This window comes from Phaethon aethereus (genome assembly GCF_964289735.1).
Source record: "Phaethon aethereus genome assembly, chromosome: 4".
NCBI classification, from domain to species: domain Eukaryota; kingdom Metazoa; phylum Chordata; class Aves; order Phaethontiformes; family Phaethontidae; genus Phaethon; species Phaethon aethereus.
The window spans coordinates 5753842-5770467 of NC_138578.1; the positions used below are offsets into that span (position 1 = coordinate 5753842).

The 16626-nt window shown below is 37.2% G+C and overlaps 1 protein-coding gene across 1 annotated transcript in view; it reads left to right on the plus strand.

Moving 5' to 3' along the window:
• Positions 1-2632: 2632 nt before the first annotated feature.
• The window catches only part of SYNPO2 (synaptopodin 2), a gene marked incomplete at both ends in the record, with an annotated part of 89042 nt that continues 75048 nt past the window's right edge, over positions 2633-16626 (plus strand). Inside the window, one exon of the mRNA XM_081999750.1 lies at positions 2633-2761. Within this exon, the coding sequence (XP_081855876.1) occupies positions 2633-2761 (129 nt within the window). The remainder of the gene's footprint in view (positions 2762-16626) is intronic.

Sequence of the window (16626 nt, forward strand, 5' to 3'; positions counted from 1 at the left end):
TTATGAGAAATTTCTCTAATGTTTTACATGGTGATTTTAACCAAAACCATTGGAACTATTTTGCTATGTCTTTTGCTATGACACAATCAAATTTAAAGTGCTTCTCTCTGCTCTGTTGCCATAAGGACATCAAATAGATGGTGGGGGATTAACTTCAAGAACACCAACTCCTGATACTGCAGCAGCTGTACGGAGACATTTCATCTATGTCATACAACAAAATCAAACAGATCCTGGTGTTCTGCCTGGTTATTTTTTCAGCTGAGCAACGGCTAATCAAGATTGTTCTGTTTTATCATTTCACACAGTTCTGTTATATGGTCACAGGAGATAGAAGCATATATATCTGGTACAAATTCCCATCAAATATATGACCAACCAAATGCAGGGGTGTTTCTCCTTAATTTTTTTTCTACAATAAGTATATGAAGAAGTTCCGAAACAGAGATCAGATTTGATTATTCCTTTTTACCAAAATGATAAAAGAGAGCCCAATACAAGCTCAAAACACCCTAACAGTAATTAAACATACACACTTCATCATAAATTTATAACATTTGAAGAGCTGATAATTATGTGATTCATTTTAAAATTAAAATTGTTTTTTTTTGTATTTATCAGAGTGTCATAGGGCATTTTTTGCAGCTACATACTTAAGAATTTTATTGTCATAAAAGTACCTATGAAAATCTGCATCATTAGGCAAAAGGAAGAGAACTTTGCCTGAAGCAAGATTCTGCCTAGGGAAACACTAAAAAACTGTCTGCTATAGCAACAAATCAACATTGCACAAGATAACAAGAAGCAGGTAGCCATCTTGAACTGAGTTATTTTAGACAAGGCCTCTTCACTCGGAGGTTGTCTAGCAAAGTTCCTTTAAAGGCCATTCCCTTTCTGAGTATGGCTTCTCTGATAGTGTTTTCCTTAAATACTTAATTAAATGGCAAGCTGTGCTTGTTTTGCTTCTCCAGAGCCTTTGACTTGTAGTCAATAAAGCAAGTACTCTTCCTCCCATTAAATCCTGATATTTAGAGAGTGACATTTTCCTCTGTTTGATTAGGGAGCTTGTCTCCACCCAGTCTTTGGGTTACTTTAGTGTCTTCAGAGGGCTGCTGAAGGGCTCAAGCGCCTAAAAGCCTGTCTATTTTTTTCCAGTCACAATATTTCAGTTTAACAGAAGATCCTGTCTCTACCTTGATATTTTGCCTAGCAGTCTTTAAAGAACTTTGCTGTAGTGGAAGGAAGCATCACTCCAGAGACACTTAACTGACAGACACACAGGCTTAGGTTGAAAGCCTCAAAGGTTACCAGCCACTTAGACGCAAAGTCATGCAACTTAAATGCTGAGTGTCTCTAAATCTCTGAAGACCTAGAACCAGCCAACCAAAAACACTTTGTACAGGGACCTTGGTGAAATTTAGGCTGTGGGAATCTGACATCAACCCCCAGCAACTTGGGTCTCCAAGCAAGAGGTGTTTGTTTCAGAAAACTAGTCTAGGCATTAATGATGCTTCTGCCCATCTGCTGAACACTCTCCTTTAGAACCAGCTTAGTTCAAAATGCAATGTGATTTAAGCCTAACTGACTGTGGGCTGAGGTGAGTAGGAACGCTTATGCTGCCAGTTGTTAACGCTTCCTTGCTGAGGAACAGTGACCTCTTAAACCACTCCAACTAGACCTGGAGGAGCTCAGCTGCAGTCTGCATTCCCCCAAGTCAGCAATGGGGAACAGAACTGAACCCAGGTCTTGTAAGGCACTAGCAAATTAACTTCCCACTGAATCTTTCTTTTTCATGCTTCAAGTAAGGTTCCCCTTTAATGACACAATGCAAATCATCCCTTGATAACATCAGTAGAGAGATATGATACTTCATTCCACTAATCCTCTTCCCCTCTGGTAGGAAAGGCAACAGGCTGCGTAAGAACAAGTATTGTTAGAGTGCAATAATAATTCAGGTCATTGCTAAATAGCAGTGCACATTATGTACTACATGAGGTTGGAGAGAACCAGCAAAAGAAGCAATTCCAAGACAGGGAAATTATAAAGCTTTTCTTACTTCCCCCCCCCCCCCCCCCCCGCAGAGCTGCAGAAAGTGCAGGCAGCATAGAAATGAAAATCATAAGCCTAGTTCAATCTAAGTGTGTCAGTTATTCAGAGGATGTACATGATGTTTCACTCAAGATTCTGCTTTCTTCTTTGTTTGGAGTATGAATGCAAGGAATGGGTAAATTAGAGTTTAAAACGTCTGGCAGCATTTACTAAAGTAAACTTACATCCTAAATTGTCACTGGGAAATGTACACTTCTTTTTGCTGTTGTTTTGATTTATCTGTCACAAGAGTCATGCTTAAATGCAGCCGTTTCTGCCTCATGGCCGAGTCTCTTTGTGTGCATTTCCTCAACGTTACTTACTTTACTTTGAAGGTGGGCTGAGCATAGAAATCTGACGAAAGAGTGGGCTGTGCCCTTGATCTGAGGGAGCTCTTACATTCTTCTGAATGACTACATTTGCTAGTGCAGTACACAGCAGCAGCAACAGTGTGGTGCTCTGGGTCTCCAGCTCTGCCTGGCAGACAAATCTCCAGCTCGCTGAACATCTGCAAGACAAATTTTTCATGTTCTTCTGTAAATGAATGCTGCCTAACTGCACCAGGAAAATGGGCACAGGGGATTATCTCTGCATTGCTATGAGTGGAGGGGCGCCTTGGGGCTTTAGATTGCAAGGTGGCAAGGAGCAAAAGCAGCCTTTGCAAATCGCCAAGGTAGGATCATGAAAGATGTTATCGATGTTTCATGAACACACAGTTTGTTTATATACTGCTTCCAGTGAAATGGTTGGTGTGGATCTTGTTGTGATGCTTGTTTGAATTTGCTGACATGTTTTGCAGATATTCTACAGGTGCTGATTATGTTTGCTTCAATAAAAAGGAATGATTACTTTTTGGTATCTTACAAGTATTGCAAACAGTTTTCTGAACGTTAGAGGTTTGAAATTGTGAAATGATGTATGCCTTTCAGCTGTATGTTTTTTGAACATTCAAACACTATTCGCTGTTTCTTTTTGAACGCACTTGGCATATTGCAAAACTGATTCTCATATTAGGAAATGCTGCTTCAGTCATCTATTTATGATACTTTTTCTACTCTAGGCATAGAATAAATACAGCTTTGTCATGAGAAAATGTTCCTACTATTTTGGGAATCCTGGAAAGCGTTACACTGAGTTATCTCTGGTTTTGGAAAGTTATCCAATCTTAGAAACAGCTTTAATAGATGCCAAACATTCCCTCTTATATTTCATGAGCAACACTTGAAAATTACTGAACACTTCATAAATTATCTTCACTTATAAAATGAGAGCAAAACAGACAGTAGAAATTCAGAATAAGTAAAAAAATAAGTCCCTCAAGAATTAGTAACCCCAAGTTTCAAAAATAATAGTTAAAAAAGTAGTTGTCTTAAAAATCAGTGCTCATTCCATTGCAACAGTGAAGATTTGTCACAGTTATTAAGGCTTATGTAACTGTATGGAGCTGCATTCTGTTCTGCTAGACAAGAGGGACAAATTTTGTCCAGAGCTCTGAGCTCAGCAAAATACCACTGGCTGAAATGACACTGGAACTGATCATCAATACAGTGAATTCTGCCTTGTTAAATTGAGGGAGAGAGATTAAAATGTATCTTATCATCTTTTAATATCTTGATAATTCAGTCAATCAAATGTTAAGTCTTTTGTACTTTGATATAGTACTTTGGATCAGTAGTTTAGCTATTTAAGCTCTAACTTGCATAGGCTGTCAATATATTTATTAATTAGTTAAATTTAATTTACTGGATCAGTTAACTTTTTCATAAATAGCAGAAACAGTAACTTTACCTCATTTTATAAAAGAAGATCCTTTTAGTTCCTCTGTCAAGAAAAGAACATATTTCACTATTATATTCAATGATTTCCAGTCCATAATATTAATAATATTCAGTAATAAGGCTATGATTTATTGAGCGTATGTATAATTTTTCTCATTACTGTTAAGTTTTTTGTTTGTTTTTATATTTTGCAAAACTTGAACACGTTTACATTTTTTTCCTCCCGATGGGCAAGTGTTGCTTGCAAGTAAAGCCACTGATAATAGATGACAGTGGAATCCTGCCATCTAGTGAAAACTTGCAGCTAGAACTTAAAAAAATAAGTAACGGTAAAAGGAAAGTGGCCTTGATTATGTAAAGCCAAAGGAAAAAAGCACAGTAGTTTGAACACAAGATTCTGATTAAACTTTAGTTTTTCTGATAAAAACAAGCTATACAAAATTTTTTCTTTCATATTCACATCCTAGACTGCAGCAATTAAGTCTGGGTTCTGTTTTATCATTAATGGGACTTGAGAGCTAGATACATGGTAACGGTTGTGCCTTACTTCTAATGGGAAAATCCACCATTAAAATATATCTAAATTTGGGAAAATGATAATATGTATTTTTAGAAAAAAAAAAAATCAAAGCAGCATGAGTTTGTTTTCTTGCAAACGAACCCAATCAAAAGGCCACGTAATACAATACTTCAGAACTCCCTTTGTAAGAGTACATGCATATCAGCATATCTAAGTGTTATAAGCATGGTGGACTGAGTGCTTTATGAGTTCCAGATCATTCATTTCTCTACGCTTAAGAGTTGGTCAGGATCAGTGAGATTTGAAAACTGACACTAGTATCTGGCTGCAAATCTGAAACTTAAGAGTTGACAGGCCACAGCTTGCTTTGGGACTCACTCTGCCAGCAGGTTTCGCTGCCCTCCTCGGGGAGCCTGGGCTCTCAGGGGCACGTAGACGTGGGTCTCCAGGTCAGGCACCACCGTCAGGTTGAGACATGGTGAGGTGGGGGGTCTGCAGCTATACTGTGTGTGACCATTTTTGGGGAGAGGCAATGTCTTCAGCTTTTATTCTGTTAACCGTGAAAACTGAATCTAAGAACTCATGAAAGAATAAAGAATTACCCAACTAGTAGATAGTAATTTTCCTACTGGTTCCCAAATCCAAAGGTTGTGTTTCCTAAACACAATAAAAAATTGTTTTGTTTTTTCTCAGTTCAAGGTTCAGCTTCTCCACTGGTGCATACTAATGTAGCTCCATGGAACCTGTGTGTCATTGCCAATTTACATCAACCGAGATTTTGTCAGAAGTGTGCATTTCTGCTTTTGCTGTCTCAGCTCGCAGGAGCTGGAAAAGCTGCAGAGGGGCTGCTTGCCTGGCTGCCGACACAACCTGTGCATGGGACAGCCCTGGACTGCTGCAGAGGGAAGCACACTCAGGCCCTGGTCATGAGCAGAGCAGTGGCTGTGATACAGATCTAAAGAGGAGAGGGATGTGAAACGGAGGGAAATGAGACAATCCATGAAAATGTGGCAGGATACAAAAATCCCAAATTCACTCTTATCTACCCTTTTGATAAAAGAAACATACTGTTTTTAAAGTTAATAAAATAAGTCACTGCAATTCACTGCCAGAAGGAACTTTTACCAGTTTCTTTTATGCCTTTTAAAATACTGTTTTATTACATTTATAAAAATATATGTAACCCCCCATTGTTTGTTGCCTAGCTCTTAAAGCATATATGCAAGTAGCATTTCTGCTAAAATCATGAGTTTTTCCTGCAGTATGAAGTATTGTCTTCCATTATCATGCAAAGCGTTAACAGAGACAAACCTTTTCCCTTCCCAAGAAGTATCTCATTATTTTTTCTCACCAGCACGTAAAATAGGAAAACTTCATCATAATTTTACAACCATTAAAGAAGGTTCAAGACATTTCAGTAATTTGTTAGATGTGAGATTGCAACAAATGGATTTTTTTTAAAGCATCACAAAGTATCATTTTGTTTGTCTATTTTTGATTCTTATTCAAAACATAAATTTTGAAAACATTTTATTTGTTTTCTGTAGAGGCATACAAACTGTTTAATACCCTTCTTCCTCCCAAGCCCGGCTCCGTACATCAACTTAGCTTTTTATGTCTGCTAATGTTGTAAATACTTCATTAAAATTTATTTTCCGTTAAAAAGAATCTGCATATTCTATATGCAGTCCACATAACCATAATGACTTTAAAAAGATCTATTTTAAATATTGTGTCAACAGACATATTGTTCCAAGAAGGCTATCCAATAAATGAATATTGTTAAAAAAAAAGAAGATAATTGGGAGTATAAAGCTAAGGAAAACAGTGATTGTATCAGTTGTGTTGTGTATGCACCAAGACACTAAGCCCTGTCAGTACTGCACTGTAGGATAGCTTTCCCAAAGCAGGAGACAATTGGGAAATCTCAGTACAACAGTGACCCTAGATGGCTAAGAATTCAAGATATATAAGAGCAAAGTAACACGTGATGTCCTTTCTGTTTCCACTGTCAGCTATATGAAAGAATGGCTTTTTTTAATGAATAGAATGGATTTTTTTCTTATTAATTTCTTTGCTTTTTTAATTTAAAATATATAAAAACTGTATGTACAAAATAATGGATGATTTTCTGGACTAGCATTTGAAAGAAAGTCCTGTGAGTTTTTCTACTAATACCTAAGAATACCAGCTATGTTAGATATAGTGAAGCTATATTCTTTAAGTAGCATCTCTTTTACAACAGGTTAATGGAGTTGTCCTATGGAGGATTTAGATTTATAATTCAACCATGATGTAACTCCATGAAATTAGCTGGTTGCAACGGAGGTACATTATTCTCTGCGTATTTGTTACCTACAGCAAACAGAAATTTGATGAACTCATTGTTTGTATCTGTCAAAGTGTTGCTAGTTTAAGTTTGGAAACTTAAGCAAATAGTTCTAGTATTCAAGGGTGGCAAGTTCCATGACTCAGACCACTAAGCACTTTGAAGGAAATTCAGTCCTCTTTTTCTTATCAGTATCCTAAAAGTGAAAATGAACAGATGTTTAAAAATCTGTATGATCAATTGTGTTGTAGGTTTTCACGCTTGAGATATTGGGGAAACTAATCTTATTGAGACAAGGTGCTTCACTTGTTACTGAATTCAGATCACGTCCATCCTGGAAGTACTCTGGTCTATATGTAGTATGTACAGAGATATTTCTACATACATCCACCTCAGCAAGAAAGACACCTTCAAAGGGGATCATGTTGTCCTATTATACATCTATGAGAGCATTCATCCTGATCTATCCCCGATTCATCATCAGCAGAACAAAGCATGGTTGCATATGGAGAAACACACAGCGATTTTTTTTAAAGTGCTGACAGATTTTATGTACTTTTTCAGCAACTTTTTTCAACTAGATTTTTAGAAAAATAAAATAGTAACATTTCCCTTTACTTTCTACCATGCCAGTTTGTCAGTGCATAACTACAATTATAATGCCTACCCTCTAAAATGTCAAGTTATTTGAAAAAAATGTAATGGATATTTTGAAACTTATCAATGTGATTTTGCACCCTGAAAATTTTTGCTCTACTACAGACATTTTCTTATGTCTAAACATGCAAAATATCATGGAATTTTCCATTGCCTTGTAAATGTTAACTATAGTCCTAATTAATCCTATGAAATACTTTGATAATTCAGGGCTCAAATCCAATGGCCTCAACTAGGCTTCATGCAAAGCTTTTACAGTTTGTGACCATTTTGCCAATTTCTGAAATACTTTTCTGCTGCTGCTGCTGCACAAATAGTAGTTTTACCTTTAGCTCAGTATTGACATGTGACAACTGGCTGCCTGGTCATTTTAGACTTGTGCATTTGTCCATCAAAACACTCCGATTTCAATTCAAGTCTCAGATTCACCATTCTGGATTCACTGGAACCTGAAACTGAAAGTGAAACTCAAAGACTTGGGAACAACTTGAACCAACAGTGTGAAAAGTTGATGTCTGAATAGGATTACTTAATGCTGGATGTATACAGAGGTGGGCTCTGTTGTGGTAGTTTGATTTTCTCCCTGCGTTTATATGAAATACTGGATACATGCAGAACAACCCCAAGTGGCTTTCATCAGGTTGACCTTTACACTTAATCTAGTAGAAAAAAATAAAAGGTAAGACATGTTAGCACAGTTATGCTTTTGAACCCAAGGCACATATATGAGAAGTATGTTAGCACATGGTTGGCCCATCCACAAAGCACATCAAAGCTGCTGGGTTTAAGGAAACTTTTTCAAGTTCCTGTCATTCTCTTATATTGTCACCATTGGCAAATGCTCACACTTCCAGGCAGAAAAACTAGGTTAGTAAAAGCTGAGATTCTGGTCACTACATTCTAGTTGAGACATGATGAATATAGCTGTGTTATACCTGTGCTCCTAGCTCATTTCAGTGCTAAGCCACACACGACTTGATGTGTGTGAGTATAAGCCATCAGTTGCTGAAGCAGTGGGTTTTTGCTCCCCTTCCTACCTCTGCACTGATGGCCTAGGAGCACCATCCTCCTAGTAAGATGAAGGTTAGAGACTGTTCTGTGTTTCAGATCATCTCCAGATGACATTAAAGGTCATCTTGGAGTTGGAGTTAGTGCTTTGGTGCTGTCTGCTTCTGAAAATATACTCATTAATGCATAGACAAGTAGGATCTTACTATGTGCTGCTGTGTTTGAAATAAAGATGCTCAGCATGCTGTGTAAAGGCTCAGTACTGAGCTAACATGACCCTGCTGGTTTTTCCTTATTTGTATCAATTGACATTTTAAACAGAATTTGAATACAGCTTTATGCATTAGCAGTAGGCAGAGCAAGCCATGTTTAAAACATGCTAGTTCATCTTTGGCAGCAAAGGAGGGGAGTTTAGAGTTAACCTACATGATTTTAAACACAATTTGCCTTACTTGGACTGTATTTAAAACTGTTTGTTTAAATTTGCTAGCTAATACATTTCCAAACATAGTTTGTTTCTGCAGCCTGGAAAAACTCTTATTCTCGAATTCGCTCTTCAGATGATCTGACACAGCTGGTATTTGCTGATATTCAGAGAACCCTGTAAGGCATACTTACATATTCTTTTGCATAAGGAGTTACTTGGAAAATTGTGGGGTTTTCTATCTTTTCTGTAGAGGATTTTGACTCTGTTACAAGCATTGACCCAAGTTTAATAACCCATACATTTTTGCACATGTTTAAATGACATAGTTCAGCTTCTATTTAAGTAAATGACAAAATTTCTATTGACAAACTGGGAAGAAGCTGGGCTTTATAGAGGTTAGGTTAATTTATTTTGCAAAACAAAGGAACAAAATACAATTCCCAAAATCTGACTAAAATAGACTACTGCTAACTAACTGTGTTCCTGAAAATCTGCCATTGCTAGTTAGAGACAGAAAAATAATGAGGGAAAAAAAAAAAATCATACACCTTTACCGGCAAAAGTTGATACATACTTCCAAAGGTTAGGGGTCTGTGTTTTCTAGTTTCAAACTTTTACATTCCAGCTATTGTGCCAGTGGAAACGTTTAGTACTAAAGTCCCATCTAGTTGTTTAAAAACTGCATACTGAACTAGCACATGATTGTATACCCTGTTTTGGATATACAGAACTACATACCAAGCTGGTTTTGGCATGCTTTCCACAGCATTTAGGCAAATACAAGCATGCTTTGGATACATGGTAGTATTCATTTGTGCTTGTTTCCAATAGATACTTTCCCAACTTTCATGCTAGGAGAGTTTTCAATGGAATAGAATGAACAACATAATTCACACTGATTTAAACTAAACAAACTAAAGAAACCAAACAGTGTATTCCTACTAAATTAGATTAGCTCCTTTGTATAGAGCTTTGCTTCATTTTTTAGGTTCTTTGCTGGAAACATTTAGAATACACTGCATGACATTATTATATCTCATTGTTCTGTATTTTCTGCTATTGCATTCTTATTGTGACTGTGAATGTAACAGTAAGACTTTTGGCCAAGTTCACATTCAAATATCACAACAGGAAATGTTGTTTACAAAACCCTTTAGGATTGTGTCAGATTGTTTGAAAGGATACAGCTAGCAATTTATGCATATCATGGAAGGGCTATCTTCCAAATAGAGATCTCAGTGTTCTTCATATTTACAGTAGGAATATTTAGAGACTAAATTACTTTAAGGGACCATATTTCATGGGTTAAATGCTTAGCACGCTATAAAATGAGACTGATTTGCAGAGATAGCTCCAACTTTAAGAGGAACAATTCTGTGCATGGAATGAACTGTGGACAAAAATGATAACATTTAGATTGCAACCAGTACTTAGGAGCACTGTTAGTTGACTGGAACAAAACTGGCAGTAAAAAAACCCCCTGGATATCAGCTTGAAGGTTTTAAATTTCAGACCTAATGTACACAAGTTACACAGTGGATTTCTTTTTCCTTTTCTGTAATTTTTCCCATCTGTCCCATTTCATTAGAATCTGTAGTCCATAGTCAGTGTGGATGTTAGGATGACACTAATGCATATTGAGACTGAAACACTTTAGCATGCACCAAAATCAAAGTGCTATTTCTTGGTTACCTGCCAAAATAACATTCTGTTGAGCATGAAAGCCAAAAATCTTCCAAACACCTCAGCACCTTGCTCTTAGCGGGGTGCTAAGAATAGTAAAGAAGTGGTTGCCTTATTTGTGCTTACGTAGAAGGTAAATTGTAATGAAAACCTAGCTCTAAGCTCACCAGAGCCAATGGGCTTATACCCTGAGCTCTCTATCATGTGCTGCAGTCCTGGGCACAGCACAATCTTATTTTCTTGTTTAGCAGGAAAACACTGTCTACAAGTCTTCTTTTTACTTCTACAGAAATGTATTTTGAGTTCTTTAAGTTTCCTTCTTTGTTTTGTATTTGCTTCCTACATCTGGGATGGGGCATCAAATGCATGGGTAACCTTTTGCCTCAAAAGAGTTATGTCATCCTGGGCTGCGTAGCTGTAGAAACATTACTTTACAAACTTGCACTTTTGTAAGTATATTTTAGAAATATGGTCCCACTTAGAATGCTGGATTCTTACATGTTTTTTGTAAGGATGTTTCATATTACAATTCATTAGTAGATGAACTGATGGTGGGTCAGAACTATGAACAAAGTAGATAAGCTATGGTTTTCTATCCTGCTGGTTTCATTTGACATGTTCTCGATAGCATAAACAGGGCACGTCTGGCATAAAGTGCTACAATATTGAATTTTAAGAAAGTTTCTAAAATAAAGATAATGTAAGACAATCACACGTCTATGGTGGCACTTTATAGTAACAGAAAGAAAAACAAATGGAATAAGAGGGGAGCATAATTTAGTAAGTCCAAATTTCCCCTTCCTAGTACGCTCTGCCTAATGCAAGGAGTATCAGGAACTGCTTGTTGTTTGCAGGAAAAGGTGGCAAAGCTGAATCTTTGTTTTAAAAACCAAACAGTTGAAATTGCTATAAAGGAAGCCTTAACAAAGGAGTTACATTTTTTCCCATGAACTCAATGGGAGCTTTGCCATTGACTTTCAAGGGCAAAGGATTGGGCCTTAGTATGAATAATATAGAGCAGTTACTTAATTAGAAGCAGATATCATGAACAAAACCCTCACTGGGAAGGGTGTAGCAGTTTTTGCTAGGGATCTACTTACTACAATTTTCTGTGTCTAGCAGAAGTAATTCCCTTCAAAGAAACAAACAAACAAAAAAACTTAGACTTCAGGGTATTCTGATAACACTGTTAAATAATGTAACTTTTTTTCCAAGTTATTTGGTAATTATACATTTCATTTCCAAGCTGTCTTGGAAGTCTTTGTAAGGACAAAGAGAGTCACTTGAGTTGAAGACATTTCAGTCCGCATATTTATAAAAGAGTGAAATAATTGCTAATAATAGGTACTAGACTGACATTACTAGAAACTAGAGGCCATTTATTAAAGGTCTGTATCAGTGTAAGCTAAGAAGAAAATTTGGACTGTGGGCATATCTCTCAGCTGCAAATGTTTAGTGGTTGAAGGGACTACTTGGAACTGCCCTCTTGCTTTCTTCAACTCTGCAAATAGACAGGCTTGTGTCAGTTGAAATGAGCTGGTATTTCTTTTAACAATTTAGATAACAAGGCTTTGCTAACTCGCCTCATTTTGCCTGGGAGCTCAGGGAACAATCATACGAACGGCTCATCTATAAGATTTGAAGTGTAGAAACCTCCAGGTTATGATAGGGAGGAGGAAAGAGAAAGGAGTGCCAAGCAGATATGGGTGGCAACCTTTTTGGCAGGCACAGCTGTGGCTGGACAAGTCAGACTAACTCCTTGTGTTGGCACAGCCATCTTGTAATCTACAACTTCGTCATCAGTTGTAATCTACATCATCGTCAACAGTTCAACTGACATCACTTTGGAAAGGCCCTAAGGGTCCTGCAAAAAAAATGCTTTTCTTCCAGAAGAAAAGCATTTACATGGAGAATTGTGCAATGGTAATTATAAGTGTTATCTATACCTGTATAATATCATATGTTTCCAAGATGTATTGCAATCAAGGGGAATCATGTAGCGAATTTTATTAGCTTTACTCAACCACCACCACTGGTGCCCCTGAAGAGATCATATCTCTATTTATCTCTCTAAATCCTTGTCTGTTCTGCCACAAATTCTTGCTCTGCTTTCTCCTATCATTCTCTCTGTAGTACTTTTATTTAAATACACAGATACAACTACTTACTTAAGCATCACTTTCAGTGAATACACTGAAAATTGTGGCCAAAAAATGCCTCAGACTTCAAACGTTGTTACTTGGTTAGAACAGTGCCCATCACTTCCAGTGAAATTCTTTTGGAGAAAAAAAATACAGGAAACTCTCTGCGTGAAATCTCTCATCACAGAAATCTCTAAACTGCTAGAGCTTAACAGATGTGGCTCGAATAATGTGATCAGTATTTTGTTCTACAAATTACATTTTCCTATTTTGCAGAGATCATTTCAAAGACTAGCTGCCATAAGCCACTGATTTAATTACAGAGGATGCATATGGAAATAATCTGAAAGGGATAAATACCTTTATATATTATCATATATTCATAATGATCTGCCTGCACACTGAAATAAGACTTGCAGAATGGATAGTGTAAGACCTGCTTTATAAAAATCTCCAAATTAGAAAAAAAGCTATCATTAAGCATGGATGTTTTAAGCAAATTCTAACATATAATACTATTTAATGCCTAAGATATGTACAGAGGACCAGCTGTTTGACATCCTTCACTAAAAAACCCCAAAGTTTCAGAATTGCTGGCTTTCCAAAAAACTTGATACCTAGGAAATTAAAATGGTTTCACCTAATTCTCAGTCAGTGGAATAAGGATGTTATGCTGTTCAACATAAAATGAGCCATTAACAAACTTGGAAGGTTTTGTTACAATAATACGTAATAAAATTACATCATTGGTTTATGAAACAAAAATTATACTTTTAAAGTGTTATCTCATGGTATCCATACTGTCAGCCAAAGTTAGTCTTTAGATCTGTTGTGCATGTTTAGGAGTATCTAGGGGAAGATACTAGTCATTAAACCACACTGGAAATCACAACTAGAACACTGTTTCCTTTCACATCCCCAAATCCCTTTGCTAAGTGAATTAGCAGTGTGCCTTTACGTCCAGACTGAACAATCACCTTTTCACAATACTGACATATTATTGATTATCACTAGATGGTGCTCTTATGCACAATCCCTGAAATCATAGATAAGTGAATGTAAAGACAGTTACAACTTGGAGAAATTTTGGTTCTACCTTTAACGTGTTCTTACTGAAGCTGCTAAGTATTGTTCAGCTCAGTACTTCCCAGACCAAACAATTTCAAAGTGTAGAATTAATGCCTTCACGATAAATATGTATATAAAACAAGTCAAGAACCACATAATAAAAATCATATCAAATTAATCATTCCAAATCTTCCTTTCACTTCTACTCGTTATTCCTTGCATACAAATAGAATGTAATCCCCCTAAGGAGGGCTCCATAAATTTGTACTAGTCTTTGATCTGTGGTTTCAAAACACTGTAATTAGGACACAGTTTGATCTTTAAAAAACTGAGTAACTATAAAGGAGTATTTCAGAAAGCCTTAAGAAAGAGGCAGTTGTAATCCTTTAAAGAGAAAACAGAAAAGTATTTCTGCACCTATTTTACACCATATTATGAACATTCAGTAGTGTAGTAGAATACTACACACAACTATTGAATACATGGAGTGAAATAATAACTAAAAAGAGAGTATTAAAAAATGTTACATCAAACCTCCGTTTCTTCCAGCCCAATCTGACAATAGCCAGAGGAGACAGGGCTGTAAGCCCTGGAGATGTAAGTAATCTGCCAGGTCTTGCCTCCAGTTTAAGCCAATTTTTGAGCTATATTAAAATAATGTTTTTTCTAATTCCTCATTATCCTGCTTTTCCTTTCACTGCCCTCACTTTCAGTCACGACTTCAGTCTGTAATGTTAGCCCTTCTAAAACCAGGTTATTTTACTAATCTGATGAAGAATAGACCCCCATGAAGTACACCAAAACCAAACCTATGAGTGCATCCTTGAACAGCTAGGGTGTTGGAAATCTACCTGAGTTTTGCAGCTTCAGCCCATTTTTACTCAAATAGTTTTAAATTAACAGATCAGTACAGGTGTGATCCAATACATTTTTCCATGACTGAATATGTATTTGAAAGGCCTTGATTCAGCTCCTAAATATGCTATAGTTTTAAGCTATTTTCCAGATCACCAGGATAACATTACCAAAAAAGATTTCTGAATTCACGGCACAATTCGTGACTACAAAAACGATTTGACTTTAAAACCTCTTGTCATTCTACGTAAGCAAAAATTTCCCAAACTCCTAGAGTTACAATTTTCTTCCTCTATATTAACAAGAACAGTGAAAAACAATTCAGTGAATCTAAATGTAGCGAGAGGACCGTGAATGCCTCTTTTTCTACACTGGCAAGATCAGTAGCAAGGATACCATAATTAAGCCTGAGGAGACAGTTATCTTTGTGGCCTGTCTTTTTTTTTAGTGTTACTACACGAACAAATGGAGCACTGAAACGCATGGCCTGAGAACAACGGTGCCCGGCCGTACCAGCCTTCTGGGTCATTCACTCATTGTTTGCTTCCAGCCCTGATTTGCATGAGAGGCCTGGAAAAGTTGCAGAGACTGGGAATTAGCACAAATTGATATTGGGTGCTAATTGACTCAAGCAAAAACTAAAGATGCATTGGCCTGTTCAAATCAGGCTTGAATTGAACAAGGCCTTCTGGATTCCTACATCATCCTGCTCTGGAGAATTAAACTCTGGCATGGTTCATCAGCTGCTGGGTCCTGGGATAAAAACAGAGAGGCGGCAATGGGATCATGTTTTAGCACAATCTTAGCTGAAACTGGGAAGGAACCCTTCCTCTTATGACAAATATTTTCTTTTCAGGTGTTCTAGGCAACAGCATGGCAATCGAGCTCACCTAAAATGAGCGCCAAGTCAAATCTTTCCCCAAAACCTTTTACTGCTCTAGACCTCAAACGTTTTTTTCAAAGGCTGAAAAATATTCATTGTTCCATGCTTATGTGCAGCTGTGTTCCATCAAGAACAAGGAACACAATTTATTTTAGTGACTGGATCAATCGTGCTGGATGCACACACAGTGACAGTCATAGCTGTAGGAGCTACCTATTGCCTCAGTCCTATGCAGTGTCTCTTGCTTGTCTGTTACCCAACTAAAAAGCTTCTTCTAATAGGTTTACCATCAGATCATTACGATTAAGCCTTCAACTGAGACTTGTGCTGTCTGGCATCAAGAGTTCCTAATGAGCACAACATTTTTAGTAATCCACAGATTGTGGGACTGAGTTTAATATCTGGAGAAGATCTTCGGTCCGCATGTGGTTGAAATACTGTGTGAATAGGTTTCTTTGTGATTGCCAGTCCCTTTTACATTGTAGGACTTTCTTCTTAGTGGGAGAGAAAACGATGTTCTACAAAGTCCTCTCTGGTTTTATAGTTTTGTAGTACCATGGAAAGCAGTGTTGTCCCTTAGGGATTCACATAATCTCATTTTATACCTGTATGTCACTTAAAGCAAAACTTACACATTGGCCCAAGTGAGTTTAGTTTCATTTAAAAGCTTCCTTGCACTTTTTTTGTTTCTCTAGTTTTAAATTTGTAAGATGGTCTCAGGCCAGACGATATTTACATGTGCTCGGGTTTCATTTTGGCTGTTTCACTTGGCTCCCTTAAGCCTTGTGTACCTCCAGTTTCCCCATCATTTTAACACAATTAGTCACAATCTAAACCAGTATCTCAAATACAGATCTTGTCATGATTGCACTTGACTGGTCAGAAATATATCTGTAAACTGCTTTGCTTGGACTAAGCACACAGCTAAGGAGTATTTAAGGCAAAATCCTCCCATTGGCAGGCCCAACCCTATCCTTCAGCTAATACAGTTACTGTGAAACAAGTAGGTGTCCGTCAGATCTGCTGAGGTTGTCGTGGTTGAAACATCCCTTCCATCTCTGGGCCCCTCTTCTTTTTAATGCAGAAAGCTCTGCTGCACTCCTGTGCTGTCAGTCACAGATAAACACTTTCACAGAGTAAAATACCTATGTAACATGTATGAAATACAGGGTGGGGGCATGAGGAGAGA